Consider the following 16647-nt stretch of genomic DNA (forward strand, 5'->3'; position numbering starts at 1 on the left):
CACACTGCAGTCTCTTTTATCTCTGAATAGGTGTCTGCATAAATTCTTATTTATTGTCTGAAAGTTTTGTAGCAGGGGACTAGTTAGAGGAAGTAATTTTGGGTTTAGTGGGTACATATGCTCATGGGTTTCTTTATCTCTCAGTGCACAATCCATTTGGATTTTTGGGGACTGATGTTCTTGCTTTCTTTCTCTATTTCTTCTTGTGTATTTTCATCAAAGTTTCTTCACACTAAAGCCCAGTATTTTGTCAGTTGTTATTTCTGAAATTCAAATATTAACACTGTATTTCTTAAAGCATCTCCTATTGGCTGTAGACACAATTGCTACTGAAGTATGTCCAACATTTCTCTGACTTTGTAGAACATTGCTGCCTGTGTAGCCAGGGATGACAAGCATCAAAACTCAAACACATGTGGATTATATTCGGATTTGTTGTTAGTCCAGCAGTGTTAAGGGTCTTGGACATAACACATCTCAGTTATAACAGTTTATGGAGTTACATCTACAACAGGAAGATGATGGACAGATTGACTTTGTTCTCTGAGCACTCCAAGTAGTAAAAGCAGGAAATAGACATTTGCCGTTCTTTTTAAAAATGCTGTTCTAGTGATGGTCTATAAACCTGTAATATCTTTTCTGAACAGAAATGGTGCAGAAATTACAAGCCACGAGTGTGGAGTCTATGAAAGAAGGCAAAAGATATGCTGTTTGGATATAAATGTGAAACAGCAAAACAGTTTCTTTTTAAAAAATTAAATAATATGTGAAGTGTTTAGTTGTGCTAACAGAAGGGGTTTTGCTGTTCTTTTATATCAGGTGAGATGAATGTTGGAGTAGTGTCCTAGTTTTGACTGGCGCATAGAGTTAATTTTTTCTCAGCTGATACGGTGCTGTGTTTTGGATTCAGTATGAGAATAATGTTGATAACACACTGATGTTTTAGAGGCTGCTAAGTAATGCTTACCCTAAGTCAAGGCCAGTTTTGGTGTCTCATGCCCTGCAAGCAAGCAGGTGCACAGGAAGCCGCGAGGAAGCATAGCTGGAACGGCTGACCCGAGCTCTCGCAGAGCATCGTGCCTTGTGTGCAGTCTGAGGAGTTCCCAGCAAAGGGGGAACCAGGACCGATCCTGGCTCAGGGATGGAGTTTGGCATGGCTCGGTGAGTGTTGAGCAATTGTGTTGTTCCTCACTGAACCCCCAAGTCTAACTTTGTATTTTCCACTCCATCCCACTGGGATGGCGAAAAGTGAGTGTCTTTGAGATGCTTAGCTGCCACCTCAGCTTAAACCATGAAAGGTAGCTACAGAGATGGGTGATAGCAAAACACCCCTCATAAAATCCTGTATTTGGTAACATATTTTGGCTCTAAATTTATATGTATTTCCATAATTGTAAACTGAAGAGGAATGGAGCAATAAGAAAACATTTTGTGTAAACATATTCTTGATGTAAATTGCAATTGGTGGAGTGTTTGAATGATTGCTTTAGGTTCTTCTAAGGCTTTTCATTGCTTCTTAGTAGGAAGGAATTCTTGTTTTGTCTACAAAAAGTTAGACATCTTCCAGGTGGGGTGATCAAAATTATGTGAGACCCATCAAGCAGGCCAGAGATGGGTTTACACAAGATACTGCATACTCTGGCAAAACACTTAATGCTAAAGCACTTTCAGACAGAGCTGAGCTGAGACTCAGTAGACAGGCATTGCTGGATAAATGCCAAGGGCTTTTTCATACCTTCCAAGGAAAATATTCTCATTTCCAGTCCCTCAAGCTCTCCTTTCTATTTTCCTGGGCTCAGTAATTGCATAAGGGTGGTGTCACAGAGTGGGGATGGGATGGGTTCAAAGGAGAAGAACTTTGTGCTGTGTGTGTGCTGCCTGTGTGCTGCAAAAGTAACTCAATGAGTTTAAGTTCCCCTACTTGTTTTGTACCTATAATTTCACTTCCTGCATTATTCTTCAATGCAGCTCAGTTTTTCTGCAAAATTAGTGAGAAAGTGGTCTATCAGCAGGACTCTTACTTCATTCAAAACCGGGGTATACCTGCATAATATGTGGAATTTGAGAAGATGAAAAAAGCCTAAATGCCTAACCTCTGAATAACCTTTCCACTGCACTTCATCTCCCCTCTTCACATTTAGTATCCAAACCAAGCATGTATTAATATGCACAAAGGTGATTTCATCCATGTTATTTCTTTGATTCATCATGTTTTGAAACTTTATAAAATTTTGAATCTTGTGAAAATTTAAGAATAACTTTATTTCTCTACATAAAGGGAACAGCATGGAGGAAACATGATTTACTTGTCTAGGAAAAGTGCCTGGCGGTTGTGGGCTCCACTTCAGATGAAACATCTGCAATGATGAGTAAAGAAAATGAGAAAATTTGTACATTTTGAAGTCCAGCTGCTGAATAAATTGTGGTGGCAGTCACAACTGGATTAATGTTGATCTCTTTTGCGTGTTGTAGGTATTTATTCAAAGCAGTGCATTAGAAGCATATCTTGTTTTAGACTAAAGAAATTAACTTCTTGATAATAATAGCTGCAGAGCAACTTGGGAAACTGGTGATAGATCACAGATGACACAAGGGTGAGGCAACACAGCCCATAGGGATTATGACATATTGCTGTGAATATTCAAAGCTGCTCTTTCCAAAATAGCAGAATGCTGCTGTACCTAGAAAAGTCAGGAAGGATAACTTGAATTTTGAGAAATACTGATTTGAGAGGGCGTTAAGAATTATTTAAAGCTTATTAATTTATTGAGCTGTAAGAATGTGTGAACCAAAAAGAGAAAGGAAAGTATTTCCGCCTCCCGCGTCTCCTCCTTTCAAATGAATTTGGTATTGGTCTCTGATCTGCCTTTGAGAAACGAGGGGGATTCAGCTGCTTCTGAACAAGATCATAGACCTGAATATCAGAGCAAATAATCAGTAACTTGATTCCCAGTGCAGCTGATCCTTAAATGACTGGTCTGTGTACAACATAAAAGAAGTCATTTATGACACAAAAAACTTTAATTGACTTTGACCTCTGTTCCGAGATCCTTTTTTTATCAATCCAGTAAATCATACCTGAATAGAATGGACTTTCTAAAGTAACTTAATTTATTTCTTCAATAGAAGCATTCATTAAAAGGGGATTAAAACATATATCTTTCTTTAATATTTTTGTCCACATCATCCATGTTCCAAGCTGCACCCTTATGGCAAGGCAAGGAGTTTTATAAGCCAGAATTTTGAAAGCATATGAAGTAGTCTGTGGGAAAGGAAGAGGAGGCAGTTGCCTATTTTAAAGTTTCTGGAGTCTGACTTCCATTGCTAGGGTTCCTGCTGAGATCTGTTGAGAGCTTCTGCACACCCAGAAGTTTCTCTGCAAGGTGCTGAGCTGCTCAGCAGAACATGCTCTCAAAATCCATCAAAAAGTGTGAAGCTGTGTCTGTAGAAAACAATCTTTATCCATATGCTCCTCATTCTCCCTGTGACAGCAATTCTGAAGCCGTGTGTTGGGGCACAATATCACAGATATTTAAATACCATTTTAAATATGCCTGTATTGTCTGTTAAGTTATGAGTGAAATATTGACTGTGGCATATGAAAATGAAGAACTTTCACTGAACCTAAGGTGTGTGTGTGTCTGGCAAGGAATCTTTAATGTCTTTGGGTAAAGCACAAAGGATTTGGAAAAATAAGACTAGCTCCCAAGGCAGACTTTCTCTTCTCCAAAAAGCCTGTTGACTGGTTTTGACAGTACATAAGAACCTGACACAATTAAAAATAACGAACCAAAAAAACCCAGGAAACCTAATCTGTGCTAAAAAGCTTCTGAAAGGCAATAGCATTTTATGTAATTGAAGATAAAATGGAGAACCTAGTGTCAGCAATGCTTTTGGCAACTGAACTGTTTAAATTCCTGCTTTGACCCAGTTCTTGTAGGACCAGAGAGTCTTACTTTCCAAATTTAATAACCCAATATGAACAGTACAGATTTTTGACATTAAAAAGACTGTGTCAACAAGATAAAGTTAGAAATTCTTCAACAAATTCTGATGCTGTTAAACTGTAATCCAGTAGTAGGGGTATTTTTTGAGTATACTGCTTGTAGCTGAATTTTATAAGAAATTCAAACAAGTGTTTCACCTGCAGCTTTTAATACCTAGAAATGTACTCTTCTTCACAAATATGATAAAAAAATTCTCGTTTAATTCAGCTGCAGTGGTCCCATTGAAAGAAAAATACCTCAAAATTTTGTTGTGAAAGTGTAAGAGGCCCTAGAGAAAGCTACAATACCAATTCAAGTACATATGTGTTGAAAAAAAAGTAAAAAGAAGATGCTGCAGGGAGAAAAGCAGTCTTTAGGTGGTCCTAGAAACATTATTATTTAGGATAAATCTGTTCTGGGCATTGCAAAAATGTTACGCAGCTCTAAATTTGTGAATTAATTACTTGTGGGAAATTGCTTTCTTTCAGATTATAGTTGTTACTGTTTCTGTAGGCATAGAGTATATAAAACTCAGTCATGCTCTTTTCATACAGAGGAAAAGATAATCTTCCTTCTTAAACAATTTTTTAGTTTAATACAGAGAAAAATGTCTCTTTTTAATACAGAAAGCCTGAAATGTCACTGTCCTGCTCTACCTTACTTTTCACATAGATTTGAATATTTCCTTTCAAATATTTCCTCCAGTAATTCCCAAAGGTTGTGCAGGTAAGGAATTGCCATTTGGTCTGATAAAGCTGTAAGAAATATCACAAATTAATTGTTTGAATGACAGTACCAAAATTGTATTGTTTCCAACCAGAATATAAACCCTTGAGTACCCATAAGTCGTCATCTAACTAATCCTGAGCTGGTTTAATCGAATAACTCTTCATGGTTTTATTTTTAAAAGGTTAATAAAGCCTCACATAAAATCCAAATCTGAATTTAAAATGGGTTAGAAATATTCATGCTCTCCCCACACCCTTTCCACTACTGTTATTTGCCTTAGCCAGCTGTTACTTACAGCACTTCTTTTTAATTAGGATTTCTCTCTAGTTAGTTCCTGTGAATGAATCAGACTTCATTACACATATTTTACTACAGATTGTATAAAAACCACACACACAAAAAAAATGCCAAAGATTCCAGTGATTTATTTACATTATCTATGTAAGTTGTGGTGGTAGTCAGTACTTCTGAATACAGATAATTGTACAGAGTAGGGGGGAAAAAGGAACTGGTACCTTATAGGAAATTTGTGCCTTCATTTTATTAATGAACAGGATACTTTCATCAAACTTCTTCACTAGTCTGTTGTGTATCCTTAGAGAAAGTGTTTCAAGCCTTCTTTAACAGTGATTAAACATATTCCAGAATTGATATGTTTTGTAAAAATCATTAGGCTGTTCATCTCTGTGTTTATGAAAGACATACTATACAGCATGTGGGGATAAAATCAAAATTAGTAAAATCAGTTTTTTTTGAGAGACAAGGCTTAGTTGAAGGCTGAGCAGCACAAACATGTTTGACCTTAGCTTTAAACTGTGTTCACTATGGTCTCATAGAAAACTGTGTTCTCTCTGGTCTCAAAAAATTTGCTTGTCTGTACTGGGAATTTGATTTCACAGGGCTTGATGTAAAGATCTATTTCAATTTAGGCACAGTGAAGCCTTTGGCAGCCCTAAGTATGCACATTTATATGTAATTTATATGAAATGACTATAAATCACAGAAACTATACTCCCACTTTGAAACAGTGATTGACCAAAGGGTCTTGTCTGGACACAATCAAATAATGAGGGTAGTCCTCCTCATCGGGAAAGTGTGGGCAGGAAGAAACTGCAAGAGCAGTAAGCCACACCTATTCAGATCTGTTCAGCTGAGTCACTTGAATAATTCAAAACATAGCTAGCTGATGCTATTGCAGGGAAAACTACTAGCTTTGATCTCATCACAGTTCTGTTGGTCAAAGTTCAGAGAAGAGTCTATTCTTCAGCTTTTGTGAGGGAAAAAAACCCAGATTTCGGAACAGTAGTGCAGAATAAAATACTACAAGTATTATGATAAAGTAAATGAAATTCTCTTGAAGTCATACATTTGCAGATAGTTTGGTAGCTGCTAAAAGTGTTAAAATGTTGTGTCTTGTTTACGGTTGAACTGTTCTTCCAGCAAGTATTTAGTAAAATATTTAAATAACAAGTAGACATAAAAACGGTTCAAGTCAACTTTCTTTAAACATTTAACTGTCTTTGTTGCTACTTTCACCACTTAGTGCCTTTTCCTTGTCTTATGTTTGTATGTATGTATGTGTGTGTGTAGGTACTGTGTATGTTAAACATCATTTCTTAGTATCTTCCTAAAAATGGGGTCTAGGTAAGATATTTGCAACAATTTAGTCTTTGAAAATCTTTTATGTAGTTTTGGTTCTCCCTTTTTTACTTTCTGAACTTTTTCAGTGTGACAGATAACTTGTATCAGTATTACTGGTTTGGATCAGAATTGCTGTAAGATTCACAATACCAAAAAAGGGAAAACCTGCTCATTTTTACTGTACAGTAACTGTGTATACAGTTAGGAATGTACTGTTTTACGAAGAGTAGCTGCAGCTCCTTGCAGTGATGTCTTGCATTAGCTTGATAACTGAAGACCATCTTCATTTATGTAAAATGAGAAATATTGCTGTTTGCAACATCAGTTTTTTATTCTGAACTGGCTATGTTGGAGGAAATTTCAGTTCTATATAAGATCATGAGCTGTACATCTCTTTAAGATCTTACTTTGTATTTACCTCTCAGATTGGTACAAGAGGATGCGGGAATGGACATCCCCTTAGCTGAGGGTGTACAAAGCCCCAGTTCTGCGGAGATGAGACCTGGTGAGAAAAGCTCTTGCTTATTTTCTTAATTGTTTCTTATTCCTGCGGCATTTAATTATGCAGTGAGAATGATATTTCTGTGCTGGTAAAGAATCAGTTCAATGTTAAAAAAGCATTGAGTTTGCTTTATTTAGTCAATTTTCTTCTTCACTTGAGAAATGATAATTACAGTGTGACATTTTCTCTTGGGCATTGTTACCACTTGTTTAGTCCTTGTAAAGTTTTAATAGTCTGTATTATTTATTTTATAATTGACCTCTGTCTAAGTGAACTAAGCAGAACAACTTGAAATGTGCCATACAAGGCAGAGGCAAGGAGCAAAGGTATATCGAGCTCTCGTCTTGTTGGATACTACTTCTATTTAAGACTGATTAAGAGACTCAGAGATTTTTTTTATTTGTTACTGTATTGAGTAAGGTATTATATGATTAAAGCTAAACCTGTAAGTATTTGTAAATCAGCAATGAATGCGTAAGAAAATAAATATTTACAATGGCTTTTGACTCATACAAATTTTCCTAGAACTCAGCAATGTCTTGATTCATAACTCAAATGATTTATATTTGCCCTTCAAGCTCTTAAATATTGTGGGTCAGAGCATGTTCAAAATCTTATTTTGTCTGATGACTGCAAAAAAGTGTTTCAGGATTTAACATAATTTAAGAGCTCTGAACTACATTTGCTGTTCCTGTAGATTTTTGTTTCATTTCATTAAACATTAATGCTAATATTTTTATTTTGTGTTGAGTGGTCTTAAATGTCATGGTGTTACTAGAATTGATCTGTCCCACTGTGTTTAAAGGTAGTTTTTGAGTACCTGGGAGATTAATTGTATGTGAAGTAGCTACAGTTCTTTTTCTCTTTTTTGTTCTTTTTTTTTTTTCCTTTTATTCAGAACCTCCCAATTCGCTTGATCTTAATGGTTCCCAGCCCAGAAGGATAAAGCTCACTGCTCCAAACATCAATCTCTCATTGGACCAGAGTGAAGGGTCTATATTGTCTGATGATAATTTGGATACACCCGATGAAATTGACATTAATGTAGATGACCTTGACACTCCTGATGAAGGTGACTCTTTTGAATACGCTGGACAAGGTAATGGTCTGCATTGTAAATGTAGGGTTCATCAATGCTAGGCATTTTTATTTTTAGGTATTTTTACTGTCTCCTATTTTTTTAACTTCTATTCCTCCTGTGTTAAGTAATATTCTTCTGTTTATTCAGAAGGATATTCGTGTCCTGTTCTTTGCTAGTACCTTATAAAACATCAACATGTAAGAATTTTAATTGCTGATGTAAATACAAACAGTACACAAGCTATTTGAGGGGAAAACAAGTGTGAACACTTTACAGCCAAGAGCAGAAAGAAACTTTAAAAATGGATCAGTTCAGACTGAATTTTCCCATGCATTTACTTTCCCTAATGCAGGTGAGGTTCCTGGAGGGAGCATACAAGAACAGTTGCATTATTTTAAGTGGTATTGCCAAAGAGGCATTATTGTGTACTCTGTCATGCATTAGCATCTCTAATGTTACTTCTCATGAGGAGGATGGTTTCCTTATGGGTAGATGCAGAGTGTGGTGATGAGTTGCTTGATAGTTAGAAGATTTTACAGTGAAGGTTAAAGCTAACACACACACAGAGGCTCACATGCTTTGACTGTTGTGACTACCATGTGAGAGAAAAATTCTCTTGTCTGCAGTAGAACATATGTTTCCTTTAAACCCTCAGGTAATTAAATTTAACTCCAGTGATTTTGGTAGCAGTTGTATTGATGGAATTTCCTTCCAGTGTTTTTTTTTCCTGCTTTCTAAATGTGAGGATTTTTTTGGTTCTTAAAGTTAGACCAATTTCCCCAAACTCTTCAGTGAAGAGCCCAGGGTCCCTCTGGTTTTGGTGACATTTATACAATTGTGTAGTTTTAGATAGTTAATAGTAAAAATATCTTCGACTGAGATGAACCATGAAAAGAATGGAAAAGACCAAAACAAAAAAAAAACCCAAAAAATGAGCCATGAAAAGAATAGAAAAGACCAAAAAAAATTATCAAAATAAGCCAGCAATAAAAGAACCAGTGCAGAATGGCTTATTTGCATGGTAAATAGCCTTTGTTATCTTTGTACTCCTGTACTCTACTATTAGCTGGTATGCACTCGTCTTGATGTTACCAGTAATCTCCCACAGTTCAATGTTTATAACTGCTGCCAAACCCAGAAAAGTAAACACTGAGAAAAACATATCTGCTGAGACCAGAAGGAGCAGTGACTTTTGTCATGATCAGACTGCTGAAGGTCCCTTTGAACTGCAAAAGACAACTGAGAAGAGCAAGACTGTTACCATGGCTCAGGAGTTCACCTCATCACTGAAAAATGTCTTTGTATTTTAAGTTAATACTGAGACCCATTTTTTCAAATGAATGGTGAAGAACAATTATCACAACTGCAATATGCATGGAAGATGAGAGCAGAAATACTAAAATACTTGTCTTGAACTAGCACCTGACTTGTTCAGAGATTAGTTGATCATCAATTTCACGGGTTGTGGCTTTTAGTCACTAATACCATACATTCCAACATTCCCTTCGCAAGCCATGCGAGTCTCCCAAATGCGCTTTTTATGATTATTGATTTCGATTACATAAAAATTTCATTTCTGAAAACCATACATGAGTATCAGTGAAGGCCTTCTCTCCAATCTGCATATTTATGAAGTAAGAATGGTTATTATTTTATTTATTAGATATTTATTTCCTTTGTGAATTTCACACTGGTACATCTTCCTCTGCAAAATCAACACTCCAGGCAGTAAAGGAGAGCTATTTCATCAGGGAGAGGCAGTCTAGTACCATTTCTATTAAAAAATAATTCATAATTCTGCCAGCTACACTTCTCTGCCTCAGTCATGTTCTTTGTATTTCACAAGGAGTCAGCTGACCAGACAGTCTTTGTAGGCTGTGTTGATAATCCCATCTGTCTATTCTAAAAGTACCTGAGCTGCATAATAGTGTCCTGTGGAGACCCTGTATAAGGATGCAGGATACAGGAATGGGCTGCCAAAGTTTGCATAACTTGACTGTATGCATGTAATTTTCATGTTGCTACCAACAGTACCTTTGCAAAACTGACAACAAAATTGCATTAAGATACCTGGGTTTGGAGGTAGTGGGGTTATGCATTTAGTAAGCTTATTCCCAGTGTCACAGAAGACGTGGTATTTCAAAGCTGAATGCTATTGTTAAACATCATGAGCATTGTGCCCTGGGAAAGCATGAATAGATTCTTCAGTTCCTCAGTATATAATCTGCTGAGCAACAGCTGTTAAAGCAATTTGAAATACTATACTTGAAAAACCCCACTTTTTTTCAGACTGTCCTTTTTTCCAACCTTAGATCTCCTCAAACTCATTTGGAGTTCTTAGGGAACAAAAGGCTTACATGGTCACACTATTTTTGCACATGTATTTATTTCTTGATTTTCCATCCCTGTTTTAACCATTAATACAATTTTATTTGAGTGTGTTTTTAACTCATTGGCTGCTTAGACAGTGAGGAAAGAGGTTGAAATATTCCTCCTTTCTTTCAGGATTCCATCATGCAGGAACTAGTCGAAGTAGAGAATTGTTTATAGAATCAGATTTCATTGCACACGAGAGAATCTACCTCAGAGAGGGGCATCTTCTATAATATAGTATATATTATATACAGTATAATTCTGTAGTAATGTTTTGTATTATGGACAGAAAATACAAGACAGGCAGCAGTAGAAATTCAGACTTTGTTAGTCCTATTGTAACAGTAAATTTGTGCTCAACCTATCCTTTTTAGGTTTTTTTTTCAGGTTAGAGAAACTTGGTGTTTGTTACAGATCTGGTGAAATGATTGGTTGGATTTATTGGAGAATTCAGTTTTACAAAGTAATAGTTAGTACATGTATGTATATGTGCCTGTACCTTCTATGTAGTATATGTGGTATACATACAGTATACTATCATATTGCTGATTTCATAGATAACTTTTTTAATTATTATGATGAACTAGTGTGTTTTGAGGATCATATGCTTCAATTTGTATTAGTAGTAGTTGAAGAAGAAGCCTTAATCAGAGAGGCACATTGTAGATAACCCAACACATAGAAAGGTTTGAGGGCTCCTATGAAACATTGTGTTCTTCAGTTCTTGTCAATCAAAATTGGTCCTTTGAGTTTATTCTTAATTCTCATAGATCTTCGTATTTTCAAATAGAATGCAGCTTTTTATGTACTCTTGTGTATGTCATTATGTATCTCACTCTGTCTTTGTTTAGTGTATGTCATTATGTATCTCACTCTGTTTACTGTTACCTCCCCTACTAACTTGCAATTCGAATTCTGTTCTTATGACTGCAGAGACAGGATAATGTTTTAGAAAGAACAGTATACTTCAAATATGTGTCATTCTGCTCTTACTTATACCAGTACAGTAAAAATGCAGTTAATTTCAGTCATTCATCTCAAATGTATGTAACAGCAAAAATATTTAGAGCTTTAACAGGAGGCAGTAATACATACAGTTCCCCTTTTCAGAAGAGCAGACTGCTGCTAAAGATGCTGCTTCCCAGGAGGAGTCTGAATCAATCCCTGAGTACTCTGCTGAAGAGGAGCGAGAGGACAACAGGTTATGGAGAACAGTGGTTATTGGAGAACAAGAACAGAGAATTGATATGAAAGTCATTGAACCATACAAAAAGGTCATTTCTCATGGAGGTAGGAGCAGCTGTAAGCATTTTTAAAATTGATGTAAAAAATTCATACTTTATTGATCATGATTTATTTTTTGTTCCATTATCATATTGACAAGGGGAGAGAAAATTTATTTTTCGGCTTTGGCTGAAGTCAGCCAGGCTTTAAGTTCAACGGGGCAATGACTAATAAGAATTTTAAATTTAAAGCTGTTTTGGAAGCAGCATACTGCTTCCAAATACTGACATATTTGTGTCAGGAGCCGTCTGGTCATTGTAAGGTAAAACTGTCTTAAGACAAGGAAAAAAGCTTTTGACTTACAGCAAAATAAAATTTTGAAAACTTTATTTGGTGAGTTTTGACAAAACCTTTTGTGTGAGGAAGTGTAATGCTCTGTGATTTATTGAATGATGTATGTGATTGTGCAGATCTAAACAAGTAGAGTGGCAAAAGAAAAACAATGGGGCTTCCATTCATATGGCTACCCCCCTTATGCTATTTTTCTGCCATTTATAGTTGTCAGCAGCATAATAACTATCAAATAATATATCAGAGAAAAGGAGGAAAATGGCACCATGTGCTTGCTATATTTTCTCATTTGCTTATCTGCTTCCCATCTTCCTCAGAGAATTCATAATTTCAGTGTTACTAGTACACGTCTGTTTAAATTAATTCAGATGGGTAAGTATTAATCTTAAGTGCCTTTTCCTTGGTGTCTCAGATTTGGATTATCTTTTGATTCTGTATTTTTGGGGGACACTCCTTGTTATCTTTTAAGCAAGGTATTAGCTTGGTATATAGCAAGGTATTAAGATGAGTTGTTTTATTCCTGCAAAAACTGAGACAGGCAGTGTAGCATCTCAGAGGTAAGATTTATGAGTTTATATGAGGATGCTTTTTTCACAGTGTTGTTGGTCTGTAGCATCAGTTAAAGATACTAAAATGTTGAAGTTAAAATGTTTTCAGTGTTGAGCCTATGTAAGGTAAAATTACATAAATAATTGATGGTTAATTTTTACATTAAAAGCAGCTAAATGCTAGGCTACAGCTATTCATGTACAGAAGGTTTAACCAGAATTATTAAAGATTTTTAGGGCTCAACTCTTTTTCTATTACCCCACTACCATCAAAGATTTGTGAATGTGATGACACCTCAGACGCAATTTAGCAAACATACCCAGATGGTTTAATTTAGGAAACAAACACAAAATACTTTTGGGCCTTGCTAATGTTGTTTATTTATATATTTTTGTGTGCTGTAAACTAGTCAATATGCATTTGCAGTAAAAATTGTATATTTCCTACTACTGTTGAATTTTATGTTTATATCAGCTTTTGTGAAAAATCAGTGTTTAATGGGAGCCTAGGTAATTCAGCTCTACTCTCATAGTATGAAATAATATGAATTCAAGTTTTAAATGTCTGATGTTTTGCTGGATCACAAATGTAAGATAAAGAGCATTTAGGGTTTTTTTTACTTTTGGAAGGCTGTTTTGCTATTAGTCAATAGCATTAGTCATTGTAAAACAAACAGTATAAGATCTAACAATAAATTTCAGCCTGCTGCTGGCTAAACTGGAAATTTTTCTTGATATCTAGGCAAATCAAAGTAAGTTAAGGACTGGATTAAATTCTGTATTTATGAAGTGGCAGACTGAAGACAAGGAAACAAAATCATGTTGTTGCATCTAATGTGGAAAACTTTGGACAACTCAAACAGTTTCTACATTATGGCAGCAAGGCCCATTCCATATGAAGTTCCTTTGGCAGTACTTCAGTGGAGTGTTTAGAGGGCCAGGAGTCTTTTCTTTAATCTCAAGAATAATAATAGTTTCTGACTAAAATTAGTCAATAGGAAGTCAAATCAAGCATTTCTTGATTCAAAGATCTACTGAACATTCCTATTGAAACCAAGATTTGTTTTCTCACCCTGATATGAATGGTTCTCAAGGCCTTCATGTTTGTCACTTTTGCTTTCCCAAAACTTATCCAAGGACAAGATATTTACTTGTTATTAAAAACAACCTGAGAACTTCTGGTGTTTACATAACGTGCCTGAGAACTTTGTTGTTTACAGAAACAGGCTTTGAGAATTTGCTCCTCACAGCTGCCTTTTACTTTTCCATCAGCTGTACATTTTCATGGCCCTTTTTTCTTTCCTTCAAGCCATGTCTGAGCAAAATTCTCCAACACATTCCTCCCTACCAGATGACAGATAACAGCAAATGCAGAACCTAGGTGGTAGCTATAAAATAGGAAAGGGGAGAGTAGATTTGGCAGCCTAGGTTTGAGATTGTCTTTAGTATATTCTGATGGGGAAATTTCTTAGAGATCTTTTTCTTTGCTTTAGGCTGAGATTTTGGGCAAATGGCTTTTATTGGCATTTAGTGATGAATTAAAATACACTTGTCCCTAGGGTGAACATTCCTTCTCCTCAAGCATGTGTGAGAAAAAAGGGCTTAGATTTATCTGTGGATTTTTCTTCTGTGTGTTGTTAGTTAGCATCTGCACATAATTGTTTTGCTTTCCATGAACTGCAAACTGTGCTGTGTAATTTAGTGGATGCACCTGCCATAATGTGCTCTTACTGCCAAATTCCTGAGTCTGCCAGCTGGACAGATTGCTTTATTATAAAGTCTTTTTATATATAAATTTTATATATAAAATTTATATATAAATTTTATTAAATGTATGGAAGGAAGGAAATGTCCTCCCTATTTGTAAACCTGAGGGGGAGAGAAATACTGCTTTTGCCTGTTGCTGTTGATACCCAGCTGGCAGCCATGCCCCACACAGTCAGTTACTGACTCCCACATGGTGAATCAGAAGAGTAAGAATGAGTAAAGTCTTGGGTTGAGATAAGGACAACTTAATACATAGAGCACAATCTGTGCACACAAGGAAAGTCAAACAAGAAGTTCATTCACTACTTCTCAAAGACAGGCAGGTGTTCAGCCATTTCCAGGAGAGCAGGTCCTCATCACACAAAACACTTGGGAAGATAAAGGCCATCACTCCACCTGTCCCCTTCTACTGCCTCCTTCTTCCTCTCCTGAGCATGATGCCATATGGTCTGGAATATCCCTGTGGTCAATTCGGGTCAGCTGTCTTGGCAATGTCCCCTTCCCCTTCCAAGTTCTTGTGCATCCTCAGCCTGCTCTCTGAGTTGTGGGGGGGCAGTATAAAAAGCAGGAAAGGCCTTGGTGCTTTGTGAACACTGCACAGCAATAATGAAAACATCTCTGTATTATCAGCCCTCTGATTTCAGTGCTAATCAAAACTACAGCCCCATGCTTGCCACTGTGAAGAAAACATACTCTCTGCCAGCTGAAACCAACACAATTCCAAATAATGTAGCTGAATAAGAATACATGCTGAAAACAGGACTTGAATTTCATAAGCACTTTAGTTAGGTTTGGATATTGCTCTCCAGTATCCAGAAAGCACTGTAAATGTCTCAGAATCTCCTTTTGCAAAGATTGTTTAGGTGTTAGTATAAGCCTTTAATTTTTGTCATAAAAACATGTTCCTGAGGGGAATTGAAGTTTCCTTCACAAATACTATAATCTTTCCCTTAGTGTCCGTTTTTTCTAGACTCAAAAGGTTTTTGAATGTTCTCTGAGTATATCTGTCTTATGTCTCTGCATCACTAGTGCTGTCTACCTACAGCCATTCCTACGGCATTTTTATAAATCCCCTCCTTATTGCATGTATCCTTTAAGCAAAACCTTCAACTTAAATGCAGGAATGTTTTTTATTTATTATTTATGATACATACAGAAAATCCATGGCAGCTGCAAAGGGTTGTGGAGACAATTAATCAGCATTAATCCATCATGAAACAGGAACATATTCTTTTGGATAATAGGCGACTGTGCTGGGCCCTGGACTGGTAGTGCTACAGCTTTGAAGATTAACAGCTATCATTAGGCAGTGATGCAGCCCAGAGAATGCCAGTACTGGACAACTGGAGCATTGAAGGTTAAAAAGTAATTTACACAAAACTTGCAGCAGGGGATTTAAATGATCTCCAGGAGCTTTTAAGGGATAGTGGAGTGCAGTCATAATTATAATGTTGTAAAGCCATTGGAGCTGCACAGGCCAACTGAGATTGGACTGCAAGACTTTGCCAAACATAATTCAAACTTTGCAGGTAAACAAATGCAGGATATTTTCTTTACTCCCTTATTCCTCAGTCTGAGGTGAGCATTCAGGACATGATTGCCATAGGGTTGCAATGAACTGGAAGTAGAAGCTTTAGAGGGTTTTTTTGCTAGTCACTATAAAAAGTTTACTAGTAGTTGTAGTGTGTGTGTTTTTTGAGGATTCAGCTTAGCTGACTGTCCAACTTCTTTATCACTTTATAATAGTTCATATATTTTCAAACCTTCAGTATGAAGCATTCTGGGATGCTTCAGCAGTACACATAGTAGCTTTATTACAGGATTAAAAAAATTATCCTGTTAAAAGCTTTTGGAAAAGATAAAAATGCTTTTTCATTTTTTTTTTTCCACAGGGTACTATGGTGATGGTCTGAATGCTATCATTGTGTTTGCGGCATGCTTCTTGCCAGACAGCAGTCGAGCTGATTACAACTATGTCATGGAAAATCTTTTCCTGTGAGTGATATGTGAGCAATGTGACAAAGTCTTTTGAGTTAGTACTCAGAATAATGCAGTGAGAGGTAACCTGTCTTTCCTTAAGAGGTAATTTTGGCCATTAGAAGGGGAGTGACAAGGAAAAAAGCAGTTTTAGATAAACTGCCCAGTGGGGTATTATTTTGGTATCCTTTACCTACTCACCTTCCCAAATTAAGGTGCATTTGTCAGGACCAAATCTGACTGTTAGTATCTCTCTAAAAGCCAAGGAGTGCGATATCTTCACCTTGTTGGGGCTACAGTCTTTACACAATTTCACTAATGATTTCCAGGTCTTGCTGAGAGCAGTCAGCAGGGGCTTAGACAGTTTTTCACTGTTCATTGTTTATTATTATGATGTATCCCTGAACATGTTTTTGGTTTAGGAGTTACTGGGCCTTTTTTTGACACTTGCTTTTTAAAAACAGGATA

At 36.4% G+C, this 16647-nt stretch overlaps 1 protein-coding gene across 5 annotated transcripts in view; it reads left to right on the forward strand.

Annotated features, from left to right (window-relative positions):
- PRUNE2 (prune homolog 2 with BCH domain) overlaps positions 1–16647 on the forward strand; it is a 102266-nt gene that overhangs the window by 69191 nt on the left and 16428 nt on the right. For 4 of the 5 annotated variants that reach the window (XM_058043656.1, XM_058043655.1, XM_058043657.1 and 1 more), the window contains 4 exons: positions 6782–6861; positions 7757–7957; positions 11423–11602; positions 16095–16197. In XM_058043656.1, coding sequence (XP_057899639.1) covers positions 6782–6861; positions 7757–7957; positions 11423–11602; positions 16095–16197 — 564 coding nt within the window. The remainder of the gene's footprint in view (positions 1–6781; positions 6862–7756; positions 7958–11422; positions 11603–16094; positions 16198–16647) is intronic. The other variant, XM_058043658.1, reaches the window with a different exon arrangement.

This window comes from Melospiza georgiana, chromosome Z (assembly GCF_028018845.1).
Source record: "Melospiza georgiana isolate bMelGeo1 chromosome Z, bMelGeo1.pri, whole genome shotgun sequence".
NCBI lineage: Eukaryota > Metazoa > Chordata > Aves > Passeriformes > Passerellidae > Melospiza > Melospiza georgiana.